The 22,066-nt window shown below is 44.6% G+C and overlaps 1 protein-coding gene across 1 annotated transcript in view; it reads left to right on the top strand.

Annotated features, from left to right (window-relative positions):
* Window positions 1-16,242, top strand: part of xpr1a (xenotropic and polytropic retrovirus receptor 1a) — a 67,873-nt gene extending 51,631 nt beyond the window's left edge. Inside the window, exons 9-15 of the mRNA XM_030371989.1 lie at window positions 1-35; window positions 2,538-2,706; window positions 3,272-3,466; window positions 9,993-10,159; window positions 11,461-11,600; window positions 11,972-12,196; window positions 12,602-16,242. The exon at window positions 1-35 is cut by the window's left edge and continues 151 nt beyond it. Coding sequence (XP_030227849.1) covers window positions 1-35; window positions 2,538-2,706; window positions 3,272-3,466; window positions 9,993-10,159; window positions 11,461-11,600; window positions 11,972-12,196; window positions 12,602-12,659 — 989 coding nt within the window. The 3' untranslated portion in view covers window positions 12,660-16,242. The remainder of the gene's footprint in view (window positions 36-2,537; window positions 2,707-3,271; window positions 3,467-9,992; window positions 10,160-11,460; window positions 11,601-11,971; window positions 12,197-12,601) is intronic.
* Window positions 16,243-22,066: the final 5,824 nt, after the last annotated feature.

Raw genomic sequence — 22,066 nt, forward strand, 5'->3', positions numbered from 1 at the left:
ACTACAAGTCCCGCTTCTGGCTCCTCAAGCTGCTGGTCAGCCCACTCCCCTTGTTGTGTTGCGTTGTCAGCGTCTTGATGTGGGAGGGGGGGTCTCGCTGTGTAACCCTGCGATGAAGCAACATATGTGCATGCGTGCGTGTGTGTGTGTGGGGGGGATTTGTGTGTGTGGGGGTGTGAAATATTTGACAGAAACGTTACAATAATTCAAATTTTGCTTGTCCCCTCATCGTTACACTAACAGACTAACACACACACACACACACACACACTAACACACACTAACACAGACAAACACACACACACACACACACACACACACACACACAGAGGGAACAAAACTATAGATCTAGAACAGTGCTATTTTGTTGGACTGATCAGAGATATTATGGTTAGATCAATCGACGTGGAACGCAACAGGCCTCGTCTCCGGCGCGTGTAAGCGTTCGTGTTTACATCGTCTCGCCTTATCTTCACGCCGCCCTCCTGTGTGTGAAACGCACATCTCCCCCGCTCAGAACTCATGTTTACCAAACCCCTGTCTGCCGGTTCTTTGTCTGCTCCGCGCTCCGTGTGTGGATTGGGGAGGAAGGGAGCGCGCTTCGGGCGGGTGGGGGGGAGGAAGTTTGTGGAAGAGAGAGGGCAGAGGGGTGAGGGGTAATAGAATGCAGTGGAGTCTCTGGGGAGGTGTGCGGCTGTGACTGTGCAATCATTACCAGCACAGATATATCAGTATGCTGCACCCCCCTTAGGCACCTCAATCCACAACCCCCCCCCCCCCCCCCCCCCAAACTGTCTCTCCCCCTTCCCTCTCCCTCCACCCCCACCCCAACCTCCCAGCCAATATCTCAGTACAACCCCCACTTATCTTTCTCTCTCTTCCTCTATCATTCCTTCTTTGTCTCTCTCCCTAGCTCTCTCACTCATTCACTCATTCACTCTCTCTCTTTCTCCGTCTGTCTTGTTGCTCTAGCCCTTACTCAAGTCCCCCCCCTCCCTTATCACTCGGCAAGGTGTGATGGGGCTGAGATAGAACAAGATACGACCACGCTTTCGGACACAGAGGATTTGTCATCGAGCATCGCGCATTATGTCTGTTTGAAAAACCTGTGTCTTCCTCATAATAAATTGTAAGACAAAAATATATACATCGATTTCAACATCCGAGAGCTACCGTCGAACAAGAGATGAAATTACTGTTTGTTATTTACGCCCCTGCTGTTTGCGGAAATGACATGGATCCTCACAGCATCGTTGTGGCTTTTTCAAAGGAAACACCAGACCTGTTACGGTGGGGCGGTGAGGCAGCAAACAAACATTCAATCACAGGGCAAACTGAAGAGGCAGCACCCGCACGCTCCTCTCTCCTAGTGTTTGCTCTAGAAATGAAAAACATGGCCCGGGCTTTAGCCTTGAGACGTCGCAGCGGAGAGAACCTGAGCGCCCGACGAGCGGCCGATCAATACACGCCGTGATTGGCAGGCCGAGTAAGGCTCGACGAAGAATGAGCTGATCCATATTAGAATAAATCAATGTATCAGTCGGTCGATATTTGCATCTGAGGACCCGCCCTCGGGGGACCAGCGCCGTGGGGGCGATACACTGGCTTGCGAATGTCAGGGTTGGCCTAAGGGGGTAGGTGGGGCTAGGAGAGAGGTTTAATGAAAAGAGAAAAAACAAAAAAACGGTATCAGTTTACAGAGCCTCAGTCAATAGACAAGCACCAGCCGGTCATGCCTTCAAATAACCCAAAGACCAAAACAAAACCGGCGTCCGAGATTAGTCTCCAAACAGGGCTGCCTCAAAGGCTGTCTCCTCGGTTTGTCTGTCGCCCTGTTTGCCTTTTGTGCCGTTGACACACACACACACACAAAAACACATACACACACACACACACACAGAGTCATCAGGTTATTCTGTGGCGTGGCGATAACAGACTTTGCTTGTTGCTTCCTCTCAGCACTAGGGCTCATTATTCGAGCTTTGTTCCCTGCCTGGCCGTCCTCTACTGAAGTGCCGCAGCAAGCGCTTGCTAATTTACTGCATCCTGCTTTCGCTTTCACATTACACCAAAATCACGTCAACAGAATGGTCTCCAGAGTATTGACACTACAATGCCGCTGCCTGTGCAAGAGGATTATCTGCGGCCATTTAAATCCTTCTTCCCAAGTGGCTAGGAAAGGAGAATATGAATAATTATCACCTAGTATTACGAGTTCCACAATACATTGGCCCTTCAAATCAAATGTTATTAATATCGAACATTTAAAACGTAAAAATCGATTGTAATGCAAATAAGATAATTACAATTCATGCATAGAACGATAAAACAAACAAATATATAGTAAGTAAACCGGATCAAAGAGTGAGCCATCTTGACGTGATCGGAGAACCAAAGGACCTTCGTCAAATCAAAGAGGCTTTAAATCAACAACCAGCTCCTCAGATCCATAGCACCGTCCCAGACGCGGGTCTGATACAACAAAAGGTGTGACGATCACAGCTAACTGTATGCCTCCTCCCTCCCCCCATGTCCAGTTCCGGGTGTTCACCGCTCCGTTCCACCGGGTGGAGTTCGCAGACTTCTGGCTGGCGGACCAGCTCAACTCCCTGGTCATCGTGCTCATGGACCTGGAGTACCTCATCTGCTTCTACATCTTCGACCTGCAGTGGGGCAACAGGAAGGGCCTACTGCCCAGCGGCAAAGGTCAGACCCAGGGGGGTTTAGTGTGGAGGGTTACACCCGACTGACATGTTGAATCCACCTCGCAATGAAACTCATTTACAATATCGACGAGAAATCAATGGTGTATATACTGCTCATATATACGGACGAAACTCGGATCAGGTTTTCCTGCATGTCATCCGTTTGTTTTGTAATTTTCTAAAATGATATACATTAACATTTAGGGCATTTAGCAGACGCTTTTATCCAAAGCGACTAACAATAAGTAGATTTGTCAGAAGAAAGAGAAACAATATATCGCTCGGTACAGTAAGGATGTTCATAGAACCAAGTGCCAAGCACCAACACTTGTTAGGTTAACCCATTCCCCTTATACAACAAAGATAGCAAGGATAAGATGCTACACAATGCTAAGTACTATTAATAAGTGCAAGGGCGTACAACATACAATAAGTGATAAACATTGATTGAATTTTTCGTGATTAGGCCGACGCTCCCATCCAAAGAATCCCTTACAAACGTTCCTCATTCTCCGGTTTTCCCTTGTTATTCCATTCATGTTTCCCCCCCTCTTCCCCCCTCCCAGATCACTTCGTGTGCCACAGCTACTCGTACGGCGTGCGGGCCGTCATCCAGTGTCTCCCCGCCTGGGTGCGCTTCGTCCAGTGCCTCCGGCGCTACCGCGACACCAAGCGCGCCTTCCCTCACCTGGTGAACGCCGGGAAGTACTCCACCACCTTCTTCGTCGTGACCTTTGCCGCGCTCTACAGCACGCACCGAGGTAGGGCGAAGGAGATGTGCGAACGCACGTGCGTGCAGACACGTACTCATTCACGCACGCACGCACGCACTCACTCCCTCACTCCCTCACTCACTCACTCACTCACTCACTCACTCACTCACTCACTCACTCACTCACCTCGCAACAACAGCTGCAGCATCAAAATATTCGGAAAACGAATGTGCATGCGAGGGAAAAGCTTGTAGAATGTCTGTCGTATCTCGATGCCAAATAGTGTGGGTATAATCAAGGGTTGAGTTACAAGATTGATTTTATTCTCTGCCGGATTTCTTCTCTTAATCAAGTAATGGCCGTCTTGACCGTCGCTCTTAACCCCTCTTGGTAGAGCTCACTAGAAACAAACTGGTCTTCCAGCTCATTCTGTGATTGGTTTGAACCATACTGCTATACAGTGGTGCTGGCTTTAGACTTGGGGGAGGGGGGGGGGGGACCAAAAGAGGAGCTTCGGTCTGATGTAAAGGAAACAGCACAACACACTAACAACAGATTTGACCTTGGGAGAGACACATACAAGCAGGCAGCCCCTGGCTTTCACGCCTCCATAATAGGAACGACACAGAGACACAGTGAGGGAGTTCCAAGGTTCTCTCCTCTCAATAGGAAACAAACAGCGTTCTCAGTCTCAGGGCCAGAGTGCGGAGGCGAGGGAGAAACCTGGTGAAATAGAGAACTAAGGAGAGAGAATCAAGGGAGAAAGGCATTGAGAAGGTACACAGTCGAGGGCAGGAGAGGGGAGCTGGCTGTCATTAGCAAGTCAAGTCACTCTCTATCGTTGCTGCTACATAATTAGCCTGCGATTATTCCCGTTCTGAAGCCTTATCACAAAGTGTGCCGCCTCAAAAACATGGCAGCCAGATGATAAAGCAGCCATTTCACACGACTGCTTCGTGCCTCTGTCGATGTATCATCATAGTTTCACAGAAATCGGCATACATTTATACATGCCTTAAAGTGTGGAAGTTTTATTCCCAGAATCAATTATTTGTTTTATTTTAGGTCAAATCATTTTGATTCAATAAATTATGTTTCCTTCCTAAACAAACTGCCAGTGGGTGATAATTGACCAGAGAGAGAGAGAGAGAGAGAGAGAGAGAGAGAGAGAGAGAGAGAGAGAGAGAGAGAGAGAGAGAGAGAGAGAGAGAGAGAGAGAGAGAGAGAGAGAGAGAGAGAGAGAGAGAGAGAGAGAGAGAGAGAGAGAGAGAGGGCAAGCTGAGTGGACAATTGGACAAGAGGTGAAGATAAAGTAATGAATGCGATGCCAAAAGACAGGGAGAATCACTGGCATCTTTTTTTTTCATTTCATCCTTATCCTATCTTGTTAGGCAAGCCAGGAAGGCGTCCATTAAACAGTATCCTCCTTGCCTCCGCTGGTCTGCAGCCAGTAGGCCCTTAGCTAATGGCTTCACTTCATCTCTTATTCTGTATGAAGCCCTCCTTCATCCCACGTAGTAATGGAGAGCGGTGGTTAAGTGAGGAAGGAGGGAGGACATTCAGGCACGCACATACACACACACACACACACACTCGCATGCATGCGCGCACGTACACACCCGCATGCACATCCACGCACGTAGAAAATACACACGCACATGCACACACACCAAACACGCACACGTACGCACACATATTCACATGCATGCATGCACGCACGCACACACGCCGGCACGTACATCCTCGCATACAGAAACACACACTTGCATAATGCACGCACGCACACACACCCCAGAACGCGCACGCAGGTCAGATCCATATCTGCTTCACCACAGATCTGCGTTGCCCTCATATGAATACTGAAAAGGTTGTTCCAGAGGCTGTGTGTTCACGGGAAGACACTCTTATGTAGATCTCTCTGTGGGGAAGCGTCTTCTCTTTTGAGGCACACGCTTTTGATACATAAGACATAAATAACGATCACGCGACCGGTTCAAACACCGGTCTTAAGCTTGATGGAGCTTCTGAGTCAGAAGTGGTCTCCACACATTGAGGCTTCACACTGTAGTCAATTTAGTTCATTTTATAACTGAATAATGACGTCAAACGTCAAATATTAACGCTACAACTCCTATTGCCATTACTACTATTACTATTACTACTATTCTACTGCTACTTCTAGTACTCATTATCATAACTATCAGAATAATTGATAATATTCTGATTGTCTTGATATTACTACCTTATTCATATTATATCATCCTACTTACAATTTCATTCGTACTTGACTGCAATGACGGGGCGGATGTGATATTGAGCCTGACCGTGGAACCCTCTAGAGTCTATTGGGCGGCCATTGCTGTTCCGGTAGGGTATCAGAGTACCAGGAAGTCAGGCAGCAGCCGGGCCGGGGCGGTGTCACCGGCACTTAGTGTGACGTCTTGTTCATATCGCTGGCTCCAGCTGTAGCAGATTGATGATGTCGTGGCTATCTGGCCGAGTTCCCAGTGTCTGTGTGTTTGTGTGTGTGTGTGTGTGTTCCTGCTGAATGTGTCATCAGCCTTACTGCAAAAGCCCAGGCAGAGAGCTTTGGAGTACATCCTGTCTGACTCCTCACCCCTCATGACCTCACTTCCTGGAATAGCAGACATCTGAAGATTGGTAAACCGTTCAAACCATTGATTTTTTGGCAGATGTAGCGTGTGGGCTTCATCAGAAGATGAAGCCCCATTGCATGGTGGGATATGCTGTCAGAAGCATGCTGGTTTGCAGTTTAGTTCAGTTAGCAGTATTTAGTTCACTAAATAATACAGATTGCTCGTTAAATGATTTTAGCCGATGCAACAGAATCAAAAGTGAGAAGGAAAACGTCCTGCACGTCAACCAGAACGCACCAGGAGATGCCGCGTGTAGACGGTGCGATTAAAACTAGCGTTTGAGAGCACAGCGGGGGGGTGAGGGAGATGAATGGACCCAGGATACAGGAGCAGAGCGAGGGGAGAGGAGAGCAGGTTGAGAAAGGTAACAAGGGGAGAGGAGTGGAAAATACCACCGTGTTGAGGACAGCTCATAGACGGCTAAACAAAGACATCAACACGGGGGGTGCGGCGGAAGAGAAGCCCAGGAACCTCCGAGGTGTGGAGGTGGTGAGGATGGGGAGAGGGGAGGTAAGAGGTGCAGCAGGGGAGAGGGGGTGAGAGGAGGATGGATGGGAGGAGAAGAGAGGGGAGAGGAACGGAGAGGACGACGGAGGAGAGCTGTCGAGAGAGGAGGATAGATGCGGAGATGAAGGGGAAAGGAGAGGAGGGGAGGTGAAGGTAAGAGAGAAGGGGAGGAAGGGAGGGGAGGGGAGAGGTGGAGGAGGAAAAATGATTGCAGGGGAGAGGAGGGCAGGATAGGAGAAGAGAGAAGGGGAGGCGAGGTGCAGAAGAGACGGGAGATGTGCGATAGCCACCCCGAGGCGGAACACATGTCTGCCGGACACGGCTGGAATAAAAATGAGGCCAGAGCTGACAGCCTTTGCAACTTCATTTTACAAACTGGGCCTCTCATTATCAGCCTGGGCGCGTACTGAGAGAGACGGCCCTACCACGCCGGGCTCACTGTGTGTCTCTGTATGCGCGCTACTCCTGAACTCTGATTCCTCCCTGCAGGGCTCACTCCCGCTGCTGCTACATTACCACCACTGTTACATGTATCTCTAGTCTGGGCCCCAACAGGTGGCCCCTACAGCTGTGGCCCCTACAGGTGGCCCCTACAGGTGTGGCCCCTACAGGTGGCCCCTACAGGTGTGGCCCCAACTGGTGGCCCCTACAGGTGGCCCCTACAGCTGTGGCCCCTACAGGTGGCCCCTACAGGTGTGGCCCCAACTGGTGGCCCCTACAGCTGGCCCCTACAGGTGTGGCCCCTACAGGTGTGGCCCCTACAGGTGGCCCCTACAGGTGGCCCCTACAGGTGGCCCCTACAGGTGTGGCCCCTACAGGTGTGGCCCCTACAGGTGGCTCCTGGTGGACTCAAACCGCTAATGAAGATTCTGTCACCTTCGCTCAGCCCTCTCTTGCACGTGGAAGGTTGGAGATGTCCTCATACGGGGCGAGGTGGGCCCTGTCAGACTGTAATCTGGATGTTTGGCAAGAGATGTGGCAGAAACATACTGATTGTGTCGTCTAATAAGCAATGAGGCCAAACGGATAAAGTCCATGATAACGGATTTGCATAATAATGGTCTCCTGTAGATGAACGCTAATGATCTCATAAGCAAATCAGATGAATCCAGCCTGACAGTTACGGTCCTTTTCTACCTGTTTCTCTCCGTGGGTAATGGGTCTGTTGTTGGAGTAGGGACCTGTCCATGCTGCACCACTTAGTCCTAAATAACATCAATCTTCTTTGAGGCCATTAGACATAATAGCACGTTTGCTGCAGTCTGTGTGTGTTTCTGTGTTTGTGTGGTGTGTGTGTTGGCGCTGCATGCATGTGCCTATATGCACAATAGAGTGCATGTGTTTTGTGTGGGTATGTATGTGCGTGTATGTGTGTGTGTGTATGTGTGTGCTTGTGTGTATGCATGTGCTTGTGCGTGTGTGTGTGTGTGTGTGTGTGTGCTTGTATGTGTGCGTGCACTTGTTTGTGTGTGTGTGTGTGTGTGTGTGTGTGTGTGTGAGTATTTGTGTGCTTGTTTGTATGCGTGTGATTGTGTGCTTGCGTGTGCGATTGTGTGTGTGTGTGTGTGTGTGTGTGTGTGTGTGTGTGTGTGTGTGTGTGTGTGTGTGTGTGTGCATTAACGTGCCTGTAGTCCCGCCCATGTCTGGTTGACGGACAGCACGCTGAGTGGATGTGACAGAGCCACAGACCACCGTTAGCCCCTGTGCTGCTCTAAATCAATGGCCGTGTGAACCGCACTAACCCTGTGTAACGACCCCGCCGGCTACTGGTCAGCGGAGCCTGGCGGGAAGACAACTGCCGCAGCCCGGGCCGTCGCTAAGCAGACGGCTTAGCTACCTCAGCGTGGCCGAGCAGCGGACCAGAGCCCCACGGGCACAGGGTTGCGCAGGGGACGGAGGCTATGGTACAGGACAGGCCTGTTGACTCTCATCTTCAAAACCAGTGACTTCGCAGCGAAGACTACAGTGCACCAGTTTCTAAATGGCAGAAAGAGTGGAGCTCAAGATGGATTCAATGAGCAGAATGACAAAGAATAACGTGGTCTTTATCGTGCTCATGTAACGAGTGTTGTTTTACAGCCGTACGATACTGTCAGGAATACCCTGCAATATGTCCATTGAGCCGGCTAAAGGTTTAGTAGGTAGTTAGGTTTAGTAGGATGGTTTAGTTTAGTTGGTAGTTTATTCGGGTGGTTAAGGTCAGTGTTTTAGGGTTAAGAACTCCTTGCCACTGCTGCTGCTGTCACTGGTTATTTTTAATGGAGACGGCCACAAAAGAAGATCACCATTAAGGTGGCGTTCAGCTTTTGAAATAAAGAGATTAACTTGAATGCATGCCGTTGATTTCCCTTAACAGGGGAATGACTAAGCGTCCACAGTTATGGTGCCTGACTGGCTCTGAGTGGGCAGAGACAATTAGCAACTTAGATGGAAACCAGAAACCAACTTCTCTGTCTGGAAGGGGCTACTGTCGAGCTCAATAGCTATAGCTCAGGCTGAAACTATAGACCGAACTGAATCAACGAAGGTAAATCAACATCCGGCAATTTAAACACAGCGCACAGACTCGTGTGCATGCATAAATTAGCTTTTGGAGGCTTGAAACTAAGCATTAACGCAATAACTCGCTCAATGTCCAAAGGTCAAAGTCATGTTTGGTTGGCACATTTAAACTATGCTAACCTTGTTTTGTAATCACGTGTGCCATCTGTGTCTACACAAGAGGTTATAGAGGGTAAAGATAGGGGTAGGCTATATTCAGAACAGTCCACTGCCAACATGTTTTATGGATCTATAAGTATTTGTATTTATTTAATGTTAATCCTAATTATTAGTAATTATAATTGTTATGTATTTAGTCATTATTTTTGACTGGATGGTTCGTCTGCTTTTTTGCTGGGATTTATCTGAAGGACAAACCTGTAGTGTTGGTACAACAGAAACACATGCAGGTATGAGATATTACCCCCACAGGCATCCAAACAGCCATATAAACAACAAAATATGATGAGAAAACCGGATAAAAAAAAATGGTATGGAGGTGTAGTAAAGCTGTACATGTTTACATGCACATACGTTTTTTCCACTGAGTCATTAACTTTCCAAAGAGTGCAATAGGCATTATCTACGATTATGCGTGATAAATGGTGGCCTATTATAAAATGGGAACAGGTCTCCCTCTAGTGGAGGATCAGGTACTGCAACTATCTGCCTCTGAAATCAGCGGATGTCAAAACCACAATTCAAATCCCAATTAAGATGTTTAAATTGTGAATGTACTCAAATTTTTCAATTGTGGCTTTGAATATATCGACCCAAGCCATTCAAGTATTTTGCGAATCAAACGGAGAGAAGCATCCAGTGGGGTCGAGTAGTGACCCCGGCGTTGTGTGTGTTTTGTGACACTCCAGAGCAGAAGCATGCGGACGCGGACACCTTCTTCTACCTGCTCATCGTCTTCTCCACCGTCAGCTCCCTGTACACGCTGGTCTGGGACCTGCGGATGGATTGGGGGCTGTTTGACCGCGGGGCCGGGGAGAACACCTTCCTCCGGGAAGAGATTGTTTACCCGCACAAGGTACGGTAAACTCAGCCATCACAAGGCACTGAAGTGTAGCCCTCAGCCCATGTGACGTGTGTGTGTGTGTGTGCCCGTGTGGGTGAAGTCCGTGTGGGGGAAATGGTACAAACACGCACACAAAACCCATGCAGAAGGAAATGCATCCTACCCAAAACAATAGCACACTATAGCATATATAATGTCCATGCTTCTTTGCAGATTAACGGTGGAATTACATTGTTGCATTTAGTTATGAGTCATGATTATTATTAATAATAATGCAGCATTTCAAATACACAAACTTAAAAACACTTTTCAAGATAGTCAAAAACGCTTGTATTCATTCACCCAAGTCTAAATGAGTAGCAACTCAGCTTCAAGGTAAAAGTTATAAAATAATGATGATAAATTGACTGTCGATGAAGCTAATCACCATTGATAAAACGGAGAGCGATGTCAGTAAAAGAGAGCAGTAAAACACAGTAAAAAAGTGAATAATTTAAATCATTCATTAACTTAATGATTTAAAATGTTTGCTTGTGTGTGTGTCATAAATAGATGACCTGTGAAGACCTTTGAGACTGTAACTGATTGAGGGCTATGCAAATAAAATAAACTGAATTGAATTATCGGATCTGCCACCGTGTTGAGGTAGCAGAGGGCATGAAGGTCGCGTGGAGTCAGCTGGTGGCGTCAAGGCATGGCGTCCAGACAGAGCTGGTAGCAGTGATAGCAGGCAGATAGAGAGATAAGGATTCAGTAGCTGGACTATCCCGCATCAGAGCTCAGAGATTCTGGTGTTCTGCCACAACCTCCCAAATAGTAATCAGATTCACATAGTAAATACACATAGTGAAAGCACACTGAACACACACTGAGATAACTGTCTACGTACATCTTTGATCAGAATCAACACATCGCCCCTTTATTCCACCATACATGGTACATTTACATTTAGGGCATTTAGCCCACGCTTTTATCCAAAGCAACTTAAAATAAGTACATTTGTCAGAAGAAAGAAAAACAATATATCGCTATCGGTACAGTAAAGATGTTCATAGAACCAAGTGCCAAACACTAGCAATTGTTAGGTTAACCCATTCCCCGTATACAACAAAGATAGCAAGGATAAGATGCTACACAATGCCAAGGACTATTTTTAAGTGCCAGGACGTACAACATAAAATAAGTGCGTAAGAGGGGTTACAGGGGGGTTAGGGGGGGGGGGAAGGCTACGCAGAGTCAAGGTGAACACTGAACGAGTGAGTCTTTTGTGGACGAAATCCAGAGCTCAGTGGCGTGTTCTGCCGTGCTTGCAGGCGTACTACTACTGCGCCATCATCGAGGATGTGATCCTGCGCTTCGCTTGGACCATCCAGATCTCCCTCAGCACCATCACCAGCACCCACTCCACGGGGGACATCGTGGCCACCGTGCTCGCCCCCCTCGAGGTCTTCAGGTAGGACAGAGGGCCTCTGAGACGGGATCTTCAAGCCATGGCGGCCGCCATCTTGTGAAACCTACGACTTTGTGAACTAGTAAACCAACGGGCGCCGTCGATTCAGACCTATAAAAGTGTTTTCAGGCTCATTTTGAGTCCTTCAGTCAAGACTCACTTTCTCAACTTTTTTATGCCACATATGTTTTTGCATAAAACAAACATTAAACATTAAAGGTGACATATTTATAATATAATATTATATGTAATATATCTCCTTTAAGAAAAAAATATATATATTTAACATCCATCCATCTGAGTTTGCAGGCGCCTCTAGACTCAGCGTGACGTTCTGAGTGTCTCTCTTCTACTCCCCCCCCCCCACCACCCAGACGCTTCGTGTGGAACTTCTTCCGCCTGGAGAACGAGCACCTCAACAACTGCGGCGAGTTCCGCGCGGTGCGGGACATCTCGGTGGCGCCGCTGAACGCCGACGACCAGACGCTGCTGGAGCAGATGATGGACCAGGACGAGGGCGTGAGGAACCGCACGGGCAAGAAGCCCCGCAAGAGGTCCTACAGCCTGTCTCTGCTGCGCCCCCTGCTGTCCACCTCCCAGTAAGTCACGTCAATTGGACATACCGTACCGTACAAGATATTGGTGTGTAGAACATTATTTATTATAAATCTATAAACGCAGACACACACGCACACAAACCCATGCAGAATGAGATGCAACTATGGTGAGCAATAGAATGAACAGTGAATTTACATTGTGGCATTTAGTCATGAGATTATTAATCAAAATAATAATAAACATCAATTCAGATACACGTTATATATTTGATAGTTTGATGTTATATTAAAGTAACACTCGTTCATCCTGGTGTCCAACTCTCCTTTTGAGATGACCAAAGACGATTTACGTCACATTTTAAGAAATGTTTATTCTGACCGCCGTCATCAAGAAGGAAAGTATTATTTCTTAACTGTGATTTGCTCTTTTTCTTCCTCTCTTTATAGATCCAAGAAGGACACAAAGGTGTTGATTGAAGATACGGATGATGAGGCCTTCAGCTGAGTCCAGCCATGAGAGCCAGATACACACAGATACACACACAAACACACATACACATATATGCACAAATACAAAAACACCCCCACACACACACCAACATATACACAGATACACACACACACGCATACAGTATGTATGCAAACACAAATACACACGCGCACACACACACACACACACACACACACACACGCACACACGCACATGACGCTGGTCACAGAATACCTTGAAAGCTACGAGTCAACAACCTGCTGAAGCACAAGTATAGTATAAGATAGTAAAGTTTAGCATAGCATAGTACTACTACAGTATAGCATAGTATTTCTACAGTGGAGCGTGACTACACACAGCCATACAGATGAGACGTTGAAGGTTACGCGAAGAGCCGAGACCACACTGCCGCAGGAAGTTTCTGAGTATTCTTTTGTTCTTTCTTTTTAGCTATTTTTTTTACTTTGAGACGTTTTGTATATTTCTTTTAAAAAAAAGTTTCCGTATTTTTTTTTTTTAGTTGCAGAGATATATAGTAGACGGCTATAAACGACTGTTTACAAGCATTCTCACTAGATCGACAGGGATTTTAAAAGCATATTTAAAGGACTGATACTCAACAATAACACGCCTGAGGAAAGGACTCAACAAACGTTAGCAGCATATCAGAAAAAATCAACTGGTTTCAACTCGTTGGTTCTTTTATACAGCTCTTCTTTTACCTGCTGGTTGTTTTATAAGAGTTTGGGATTGGTTTTGTTTATTGAGTTTTGCTGACGTCACTGAATAGCTACGACCCTGTATGCACTCACTGAAAAGGTGCAATTAATACGTAAACAAATCGAAACATTTACAAAAAAAAAAAGTAATTATGTTCTGTTCGAAACATATTCCTTATCTGTAAACAATGTTTGATGGGTGTATATCTGCCCGATGCATCTTTGCCTGGATATTTTTCATGAATTTTCTACAGTTTAATTATTGTTTTATTTTTAATGTCTGGTCTTGTGCCAGATCTTCAACACACAGCCAGGAGTCAAGCAACAGCCAACAAAAAAAAACTTGGATGGTTTATATCAAAGTGCCCTATGGCTATTTATTATTGTATGTGCATCGCTATTCTTTACTATATTCATTACCAAAGCATTGTAACCATGAATGTGTCTGTGGTGAGATTCACTTAACCTGCCTGAGCTGAATTAGGGCTTTGTGTTTTCACAAACAGGGCCAGAATGCACTGGTGATGATAACGTCTGAAACACTGAATAACTGACTTCAGCTTTGGCTCTTGTAGTCTTAAATGGTTAAGGGCTGTCTGCCAATCGTCATGAATGCTGTCATGTAGTAAACACTGCCTCCAGAGGCCGACTGGGCTAGTCTCAGCACCTGCAGAGTCCGGGTTTATCCAGGATTTATTCCTCAGTATCCAACACATCTTCTGTTGTCATGTTCACTGTTGCCTAATTTTTTTCAAAGCACTTTGTTGAATTATTTGATGTGTTATTTTGTTTCTCCCCCCCCCCATTCTATTCGGCACTACCTTCTAGATTGAACTGGTTTAAAAGTATGTTGCTGCCTCGTCCTTTGAGGCCCCTTTGCTCTCGGAGGAAAGACCGCAACTTTGAAAGGAAACGGGTAAAATGTGTGTTTCGCGCTTTGTTTCACTTCCTGTCTGGCCCTTATCCCTTCACTGAACTCTCAGTTCGTTGTCTGCAGCCCACCCCTGTGACTGTCTCACCGAACCACCGCCCCCGAGTGGACAGGCCGTCAGAACGGGTGCTCTATACTCAAACAGAAAGGACTGTTTGTCTTCCGGTCCTAATGTGATTCTGTCTGGATGAGAGATGTTGTTCTAATCTAGAGAGATCTACCTTCCCACTGAAAAGTGTCGTAGCATTTCAGTCCCTCCTGTTCTGTGCAGTGGCGCCATCGTCGTAGTAAGTAGTAGGGAAGGATTCTGTGTCTCCTATAGGGTTAGCATTTAGAAAAAACAACGGATAGATGTCCTATCCAAGCCAATGTATATAAATGTCATGTACTACTGAAGCTCACTCATCTCCGCGAGAGGTTACAATGTTGCACACCCCCACACTCCACTCGCCCCAACACACGTAGACACGCACACGCACACATTGATGTACACAAACACAAACGCACATACACGTAGCCCGCATTGCCTCACTGCGATTGTGTTGTGCCAGATAGTGCAAGCTTACTACCGAGTGTTTCTGTAGTATGTTGAGTTGCCTGCATGCTGCTTTTTTTTTGTTGTGTTCTTGCATTGTAAATAGATGTTAATTTATTTTCCATGATGTGTATATTAACAATCATTGACGCCGCCGTGACAATGATTGCTTTCATACGTTTGAATGTTTTGCTAAAAAAAAAAGAAGAAGCAGTATTTTAGGTGGAGAGGAGGAGCTTTTCTTCCATTGTTCATAGCCCTGCACTCTTTTCTAGCTGTAAATCTGTCAAGACTGTGTTTGTATACAAAAGAGAAGACATAAAAAAAAAAAAACAGAACTTCAGAAGTGATTCTGGATTGTGATTGGTTGTATCTTGTTGGTGCTCCTCTCCATACACCCGGGCGTCCGCCCCCATCGTCATCCAGGGTTTGTGGAAAAGTCGAAGACAAGAGAAGGGAGGATTCCTGTGTGCTCAAATCCCAATTATATTAAAGTGTTCACACGTGCATGTACTTTAAAACCACCGGGGAAAAACTAAAGGAACGTGACATTCTGGACAAGTAGGCTCCATCCGGCCCATCAAGCGACCCATTATGTCGGTTGTTTAAATATCGAGCCAGTGAAAGTTGAGCACGTCCTGGTAGAATGGTGGGCAGTAGGCCTGCAGAGTACAACCAGCATTCCTGTAGAAACTGTTGTGAAAACAACCAACGATTCTGGGAGGGAATCACAAACGGATCTGGGAACTGCATATAGTCCGCTGGGAATAATTCTGACTGACAGCAAGCTTTACTGTGAAAGCCGGGTTAAATAGGAATCTTTATATGTGCAGTGTCTTGTTATTCAAAGACATCTTTACAGAGGTACAGTATGGACAACCCGCTGAAAATAGGGGTTATTTTGTACAGTTTTTGATTGATATTTTGATGATAATGATGGAAACGCAAGCCCTGACGTCACATTTTATTCATGGTTAGAAAAACATTATTGAAACTGCCATGACTTAACTGTTTTTAGTGCTTGCTAACCCCCCTAATGTAAAAGTGCTAGTTGATATCTCCATGTCCCTCCCCCTTCTTTCTCTCTTGATGTCGTAGCCTTTCTATAATCTAGCTGAACGTGATTGTACATGTAGTTCAATAGATGGATGTACTACTTTGATAAGAGGAACAAAGTAATAGTAAATGCATTATGTGGTTGCAAGTGATTTAAACAACCTGAGACAAAAGAAAAATAAATGTCTTACAAGTCTAGCCATTGTCTTGGGCCCCTTCTACGAAGTAGTTTGTAAACGTTGAGTGTATAACACTGTACTATGATGGTTTTCCTGATGGTATTTGTATTTCTGTATACACTTTGGTTATCCTGTCATATCTGGGTTTTATAAACCACGCTTATTTTTAAAACTCTCACCCTGCGTCTGGACTTTTCCTTTCTCCCCTGTTCCTGCATCGATGTTGATCCTTACAAGTAGCCTACATAATTAGATTCAGTGCTCAGCCATGTTTAAGATTTAAGGGCCTATCCTTAGAAAACAGGATATGCTAAAATGGGACTTGCATTATCAATGTATCGAACTTGGGCCTCGGGCGTAATTCTCTTAACTTTTCCAATGTATTCTCTACCAGTGTTTACACTGCGTGTGTTGTGTGGCCACTGGCCACACATGGCGCTGTTTCGCGTTAGCTATGTATGGTAAGGGAGACACGTTGGTATTGTAAATAGAGTCCATCTAAACCCAGTGAACTCACCTGCTGAGATTAATATCCTGTGAATGCTGTGAAATTATAAAATTAGTAAATCAAATGCAGTTATTACTTCATCAATTAATCCGTTTTGTCCCCACTATATTACACTTTGTTGTCATGGGTCACTATCTAAAGTGACGCGAGTTTACTAATTGCACAAGTCTGATTGAATGTCTGAATTTCGGGCTCTATCTAAATAAAAAAATAAAAACGTTATTGGTACAGTTAGAAAGTAGCACAATACAGAAACATAACGCAAGTGCGGGGTTAGGGTCGGATTTCCTTTGCGGAAGGAGCGGAAGCGGAAACGCTTGTTTATCCGATATGGAGTGGCGAAGTCACGCCCCTTCCGGTAGAGCTCATGGGACCTATGAGATCGAAAAATATGAATGGGGGTCGATGGAGAGAAAAAATAATTATTTTCTGGTCCCAGTCTTTATATGCCCTGGATTACACATATGTTGTTTGTGGATTAAAATGATAATTTTTCATGCAAAGAAAACTAAAAATGTTCCTGAAGAAGTTTGATAATTTTAGGTTTTATGTGAGGCCGCTTTGTGAACTACAGCTCTTCGCTGCTCTCGACGCATATGATATACGTCAACACGCCCGCACTTGGAACTCGGCACAGAGATGGCGATCTCTCTGCTCCACTTCACCACTTTTTTTCAAGGCGATAAAAGCATAGAAAGAGGTGAAAACCACTATAAGTCGGGGCATGTGGAGAGTTTTAGTTATGTGCCATCTCTATTTGCCATCTCTGTGCCGAGTTCCAAGTCCTTGTGTTTTTTTTCATGACGACCAAAGAAAAACAACAGTGTCACCCCCTATGTTTTATTTGATAAATATCGACAGGGTTACACCTTATGTTTATTTCTTGACGGCCAATAATAAGGACAGAGTTACCCCTCATGTTTTTTCCATGTTGACCAATAAATATCGACAGTGTTACCCTTGTCGACATTTTTGCGGGGATCCGAACATGAGCTGATTACAGTGTTAACCTCCGAACTTAACAATGCACCAACAAGACACCGGATAAAGTCTTCACAAAGGTTATACTTGACTTTATAATTCGCATGAAATAGAAATATGCGTCTTCCAACAGAGGACATCAACCGGACTTGAACCCCGGTCTCCAGGGGGTTAGCTCACAGCTCTCTCCACTACCCACTGAGATATGAAAATTAAATAAGTCGGAGTTTATATATGACAGTGCAATAGACATGATAGCACTACGTTTAAAATTAACGATATGTTTTTCACAGAAATTGAGCCGCGGTCTCCAATGGGCTAGGCAGAGTGCACTCCACTGCACCACTGAGGCGATGTCAATACACAATAATCAATCATCAATAAAGAGGATATACATGACATTAAAATGTATGTGTGTATTTCTATCATTTCCCTTATTTTATTTTTTATGACGACCAATAAAAAAACGACAGTGTTACCCCTTATATTTTATTTGACAAAGACAGTGTTACCCTTTATATTTTTTTTCATGACGACCAATAAAAAACGACAGTGTTACCCCTTATGTTTTTTTTCATGACGACCAATAGAAAACAACAGTGTTACCCCTTATGTTTTTTTTCATGACGACCAATAAAAAACAACAGTGTTAACCCTTATGTTTTTTTTCATGACGACCAATAAAAAACAAAAGTGTTACCCCTTATGTTTTTTTTCATGACGACCAATAAAAAACAACAGTGTTACCCCTTATGTTTTTTTTCATGACGACCAAAGAAAAACAACAGTGTCACCCCCTATGTTTTATTTCATAAAAATCGACAGGGTTACACCTTATGTTTATTTCTTGACGGCCAATAATAAGGACAGAGTTACCCCTCATGTTTTTTCCATGTTGACCAATAAATATCGACAGTGTTACCCTTGTCGACATTTTTGCGGGGATCCGAACATGAGCTGATTACAGTGTTAACCTCCGAACTTAACAATGCACCAACAAGACACCGGATAAAGTCTTCACAAAGGTTATACTCGACTTTATAATTCGCATGAAGTAGAAATATGCGTCTTCCAACAGAGGACATCAACCGGACTTGAACCCCGGTCTCCAGGGGGTTAGCTCACAGCGCTCTCCACTACCCACTGAGATATGAAAATTAAATAAGTCGGAGTTTATATATGACAGTGCGATAGACATGATAGCATTACGTTTAAAATTAACGATATTGTGATTTTCACAGAAATTGAGCCGCGGTCTCCAATGGGTTAAGCAGAGTGCACTCCACTGCACCACTGAGGCGATGTCAATACACAATAATCAATCATCAATAAAGAGGATATACATGACATTAAAATGTATGTGTGTATTTCTATCATTTCCCTTATTTTATTTTTTATGACGACCAATAAAAAAACGACAGTGTTACCCCTTATATTTTATTTGACAAAGACAGTGTTACCCTTTATATTTTTTTTCATGACGACCAATAAAAAACGACAGTGTTACCCCTTATGTTTTTTTTCATGACGACCAATAGAAAACAACAGTGTTACCCCTTATGTTTTTTTTCATGACGACCAATAAAAAACAACAGTGTTACCCCTTATGTTTTTTTTCATGACGACCAATAAAAAACAAAAGTGTTACCCCTTATGTTTTTTTTCATGACGACCAATAAAAAACAACAGTGTTACCCCTTATGGTTTTTTTCATGACGACCGATAAAAAACGACAGTGTTACCCCTTATGTTTCATTTGATAAAAACAACAGTGTTACCCCTCATTTTTCATTTGATAAAAGCGACTGTGTTACCCCTTGTGTTTTTTTTCATGACGACCAAGGAAAACAACAGTGTCACCTACTATGTTTTATTTGATAAATATCGACAGTGTTACCCCTTATATTTATTTCATGACGGCCGATAAAAAACGACAGCGTTACCCCTCATGTTTTTTCCATGTTGACCAATAAATAACGACAGTCTTACCCTTGTCGACGTTTTTGCGGGGATTTGAACATGAGTTGTTTACAGTTTTAACCTCCGAACTTAACAATGCACCATCAAGACACCGGATAAAGTCATCACAAAGGTTATACTTGACTTTATAATTCGCATGAAATAGAAATATACGCCTTCCAACAGAGGACATCAACCGGACTTGAACCCCGGTCTCCAGGGGGTTAGCTCACAGCTCTCTCCACTACCCACTGAGATATGAAAATTAAATAAGTCGGAGGTTAAATATGACAGTGCAATAGACATGATAGCATTACGTTTAAAATTAAAGATATTGTGTTTTCCACAGAAATTGAGCCACGGTCTCCAGTGGGTTAGGCAGAGTGCACTCCACTGCACCACTGAGGTGATGACAATACACAATAATCAATCATCAATAAAGAGGATATACATGACATTAAAAAGTATTTCGTTTTTTTACAATAATATGTCCTACTAAAAATTAGCAAGAGGCCTTTGGTTCTAACCCCCCCCCCCCCCCAGCCCCTGTGAAGGGGGGGATGGAGGGGTTCTGCCGACACGTTGGGGCACCTGTTACGGGGTACCCCGTTCTTGGTGGCCGTGTGAGTGGGGACTCGAACCTGAGTCTACAGAGTGTTAGCCAACACTCTTGCACCACCAAGACGCCGACTACAAATTTCTCGGAAGATCTACTTGACTTTAAAATTCAGCACTTAGAAATAATAGACTTAATTTAACACAATGCCATTGACATTCCCAGGACTTAAGCCCCAGTCTCCGGAATGAAAATCACAAGCTCTCCCTGCGGCACCAGACAGTGACTTCAGAAGGTCAGAGGTTCAGAAGGTCAGAGGTTCAGAAGATCAGAGTTTCAGAAGATCAGAGGATATATATGACCTAACATTTTTAAATACATGACATAATTACAATATGGGTTTAAAGAACATGTCTGCTGCTTCTGTTGTTTGAGTCCTTGTGTTTATTGTGTTCATGTAATGGACTGTTCTTCTATTGTTTGAGTCCTTGAGTTTATTGTGTACATGTGAGGGACTGTTTTTCTGTTTGGTTAATAACGACTCAGCGGGTTCACTGAATGTTCTGTGCACTTTAAGTTCGGGGGTTCACTGAATAAAAAGCACAATAGAGGCTTCGTCTACATCTCATCTTCATAATTCTTCTTTTTTTTTCACCCTGAGCAAGTTTGAATTCTGATCATAGAAAAAATTGAGAGAAAGGACTAGTGTTTGAAACGTAAACCAGGAAACAAGGAGAATCCTTGAGAAAGAAAGCGAGTCCTGAAACACCAAAATGTGGTCAGTCTCTTATTTATTTTTTCACAATTTAGCGAACTTTGTACGAAAATAAAGCGTTCATGTCTCCAACACACGCCATAACCCTTTGGTGTATAAGCTACATATAGTGTTTGTTAAACACGCGTTGGATTAATTTCATGATTTCACTTTGTTCAGTGTACAATGATTTCAACAACACTTTTTTTTCCTAACTTTTCTGTATTCTTATTAAAAATAAATCTTGTTTTCTTGAATCGAAGACCGTTAGAGGAACTGGGAGCTGAGTCCCATTGAACTGCCAAAGATCCCGCACGGATGAGCCCCTTCCCTAGCCTGGCAAGCCAGACCCATATCGGAAAGATAATGGGTCTGGGCTCGTACGGTGGCAGTGTGGGTGGGATTAACGGTTGTCTTTCAAGTTCCCTCTGCACGCAATAGGATAGCACTACAACCAATCAGAGCAACGAAGAAGGTGACGTAGTCATAGCGACGGAAATTTCTATGGGCAAGTGTTGCGAATGGTGGATTGAGAGAATGGAGACCAACGACGAAACTTGTACCGTATCCGGTCGGCATATCTCCGAATACATCTTTCTTTTCCAGGAAAGACTTCAGTGCAGTTCTTTGTTCATTTCCGAAAGAAAATGATAACTTCAAGTCTTGAAGAGTCGCGGCCAAAGCCGAGTCGAAAGACAGCTGTTCGCCAGAAGCAGCAGCCATTATTGTTTACCCAACACGGAACCGTCGCAGCTCTTTCGTCATTCGGCTCGATACCGCCCCTCACGATCTGATTGGCCTGTCCCATTTTCTGTTTCCAGCTGCGAAAAACGACGACAGAAGGCCTCCAAATTAAATTTGCTGCCGCAAGGGGCGTCTAGATTTCTAGGCTAGCCCTTCCCACCTGCAGGACTTCATTCCGTTTCGTCCTCCTCGACCCCTCCGTCCATCAACATCGTGTCTTCTTTCAATCCCCGTTTATCCATATCCAAAGCCGAAACTCATTGCAAACATTTTGTTCATCCGTTTGTCCGAGGAAATACAACACCAGCAACTCTCAGGAGTCACTACCTCTACATGAATTGTCATGTATACAATATTGAATTAATTTAAATTATTCGTTTGAATTTAGGACTCCTAGTTAGTCTAACATGTGAAACAGCATAAAAATACCGCAGTCAAATAATCATAAGAATAATACCAATATGTACCGGTAGGCTACACAAACATGTCGCGCAAGTTCG

The sequence above is a fragment of the Gadus morhua genome, chromosome 12, assembly GCF_902167405.1.
Source record: "Gadus morhua chromosome 12, gadMor3.0, whole genome shotgun sequence".
NCBI lineage: Eukaryota > Metazoa > Chordata > Actinopteri > Gadiformes > Gadidae > Gadus > Gadus morhua.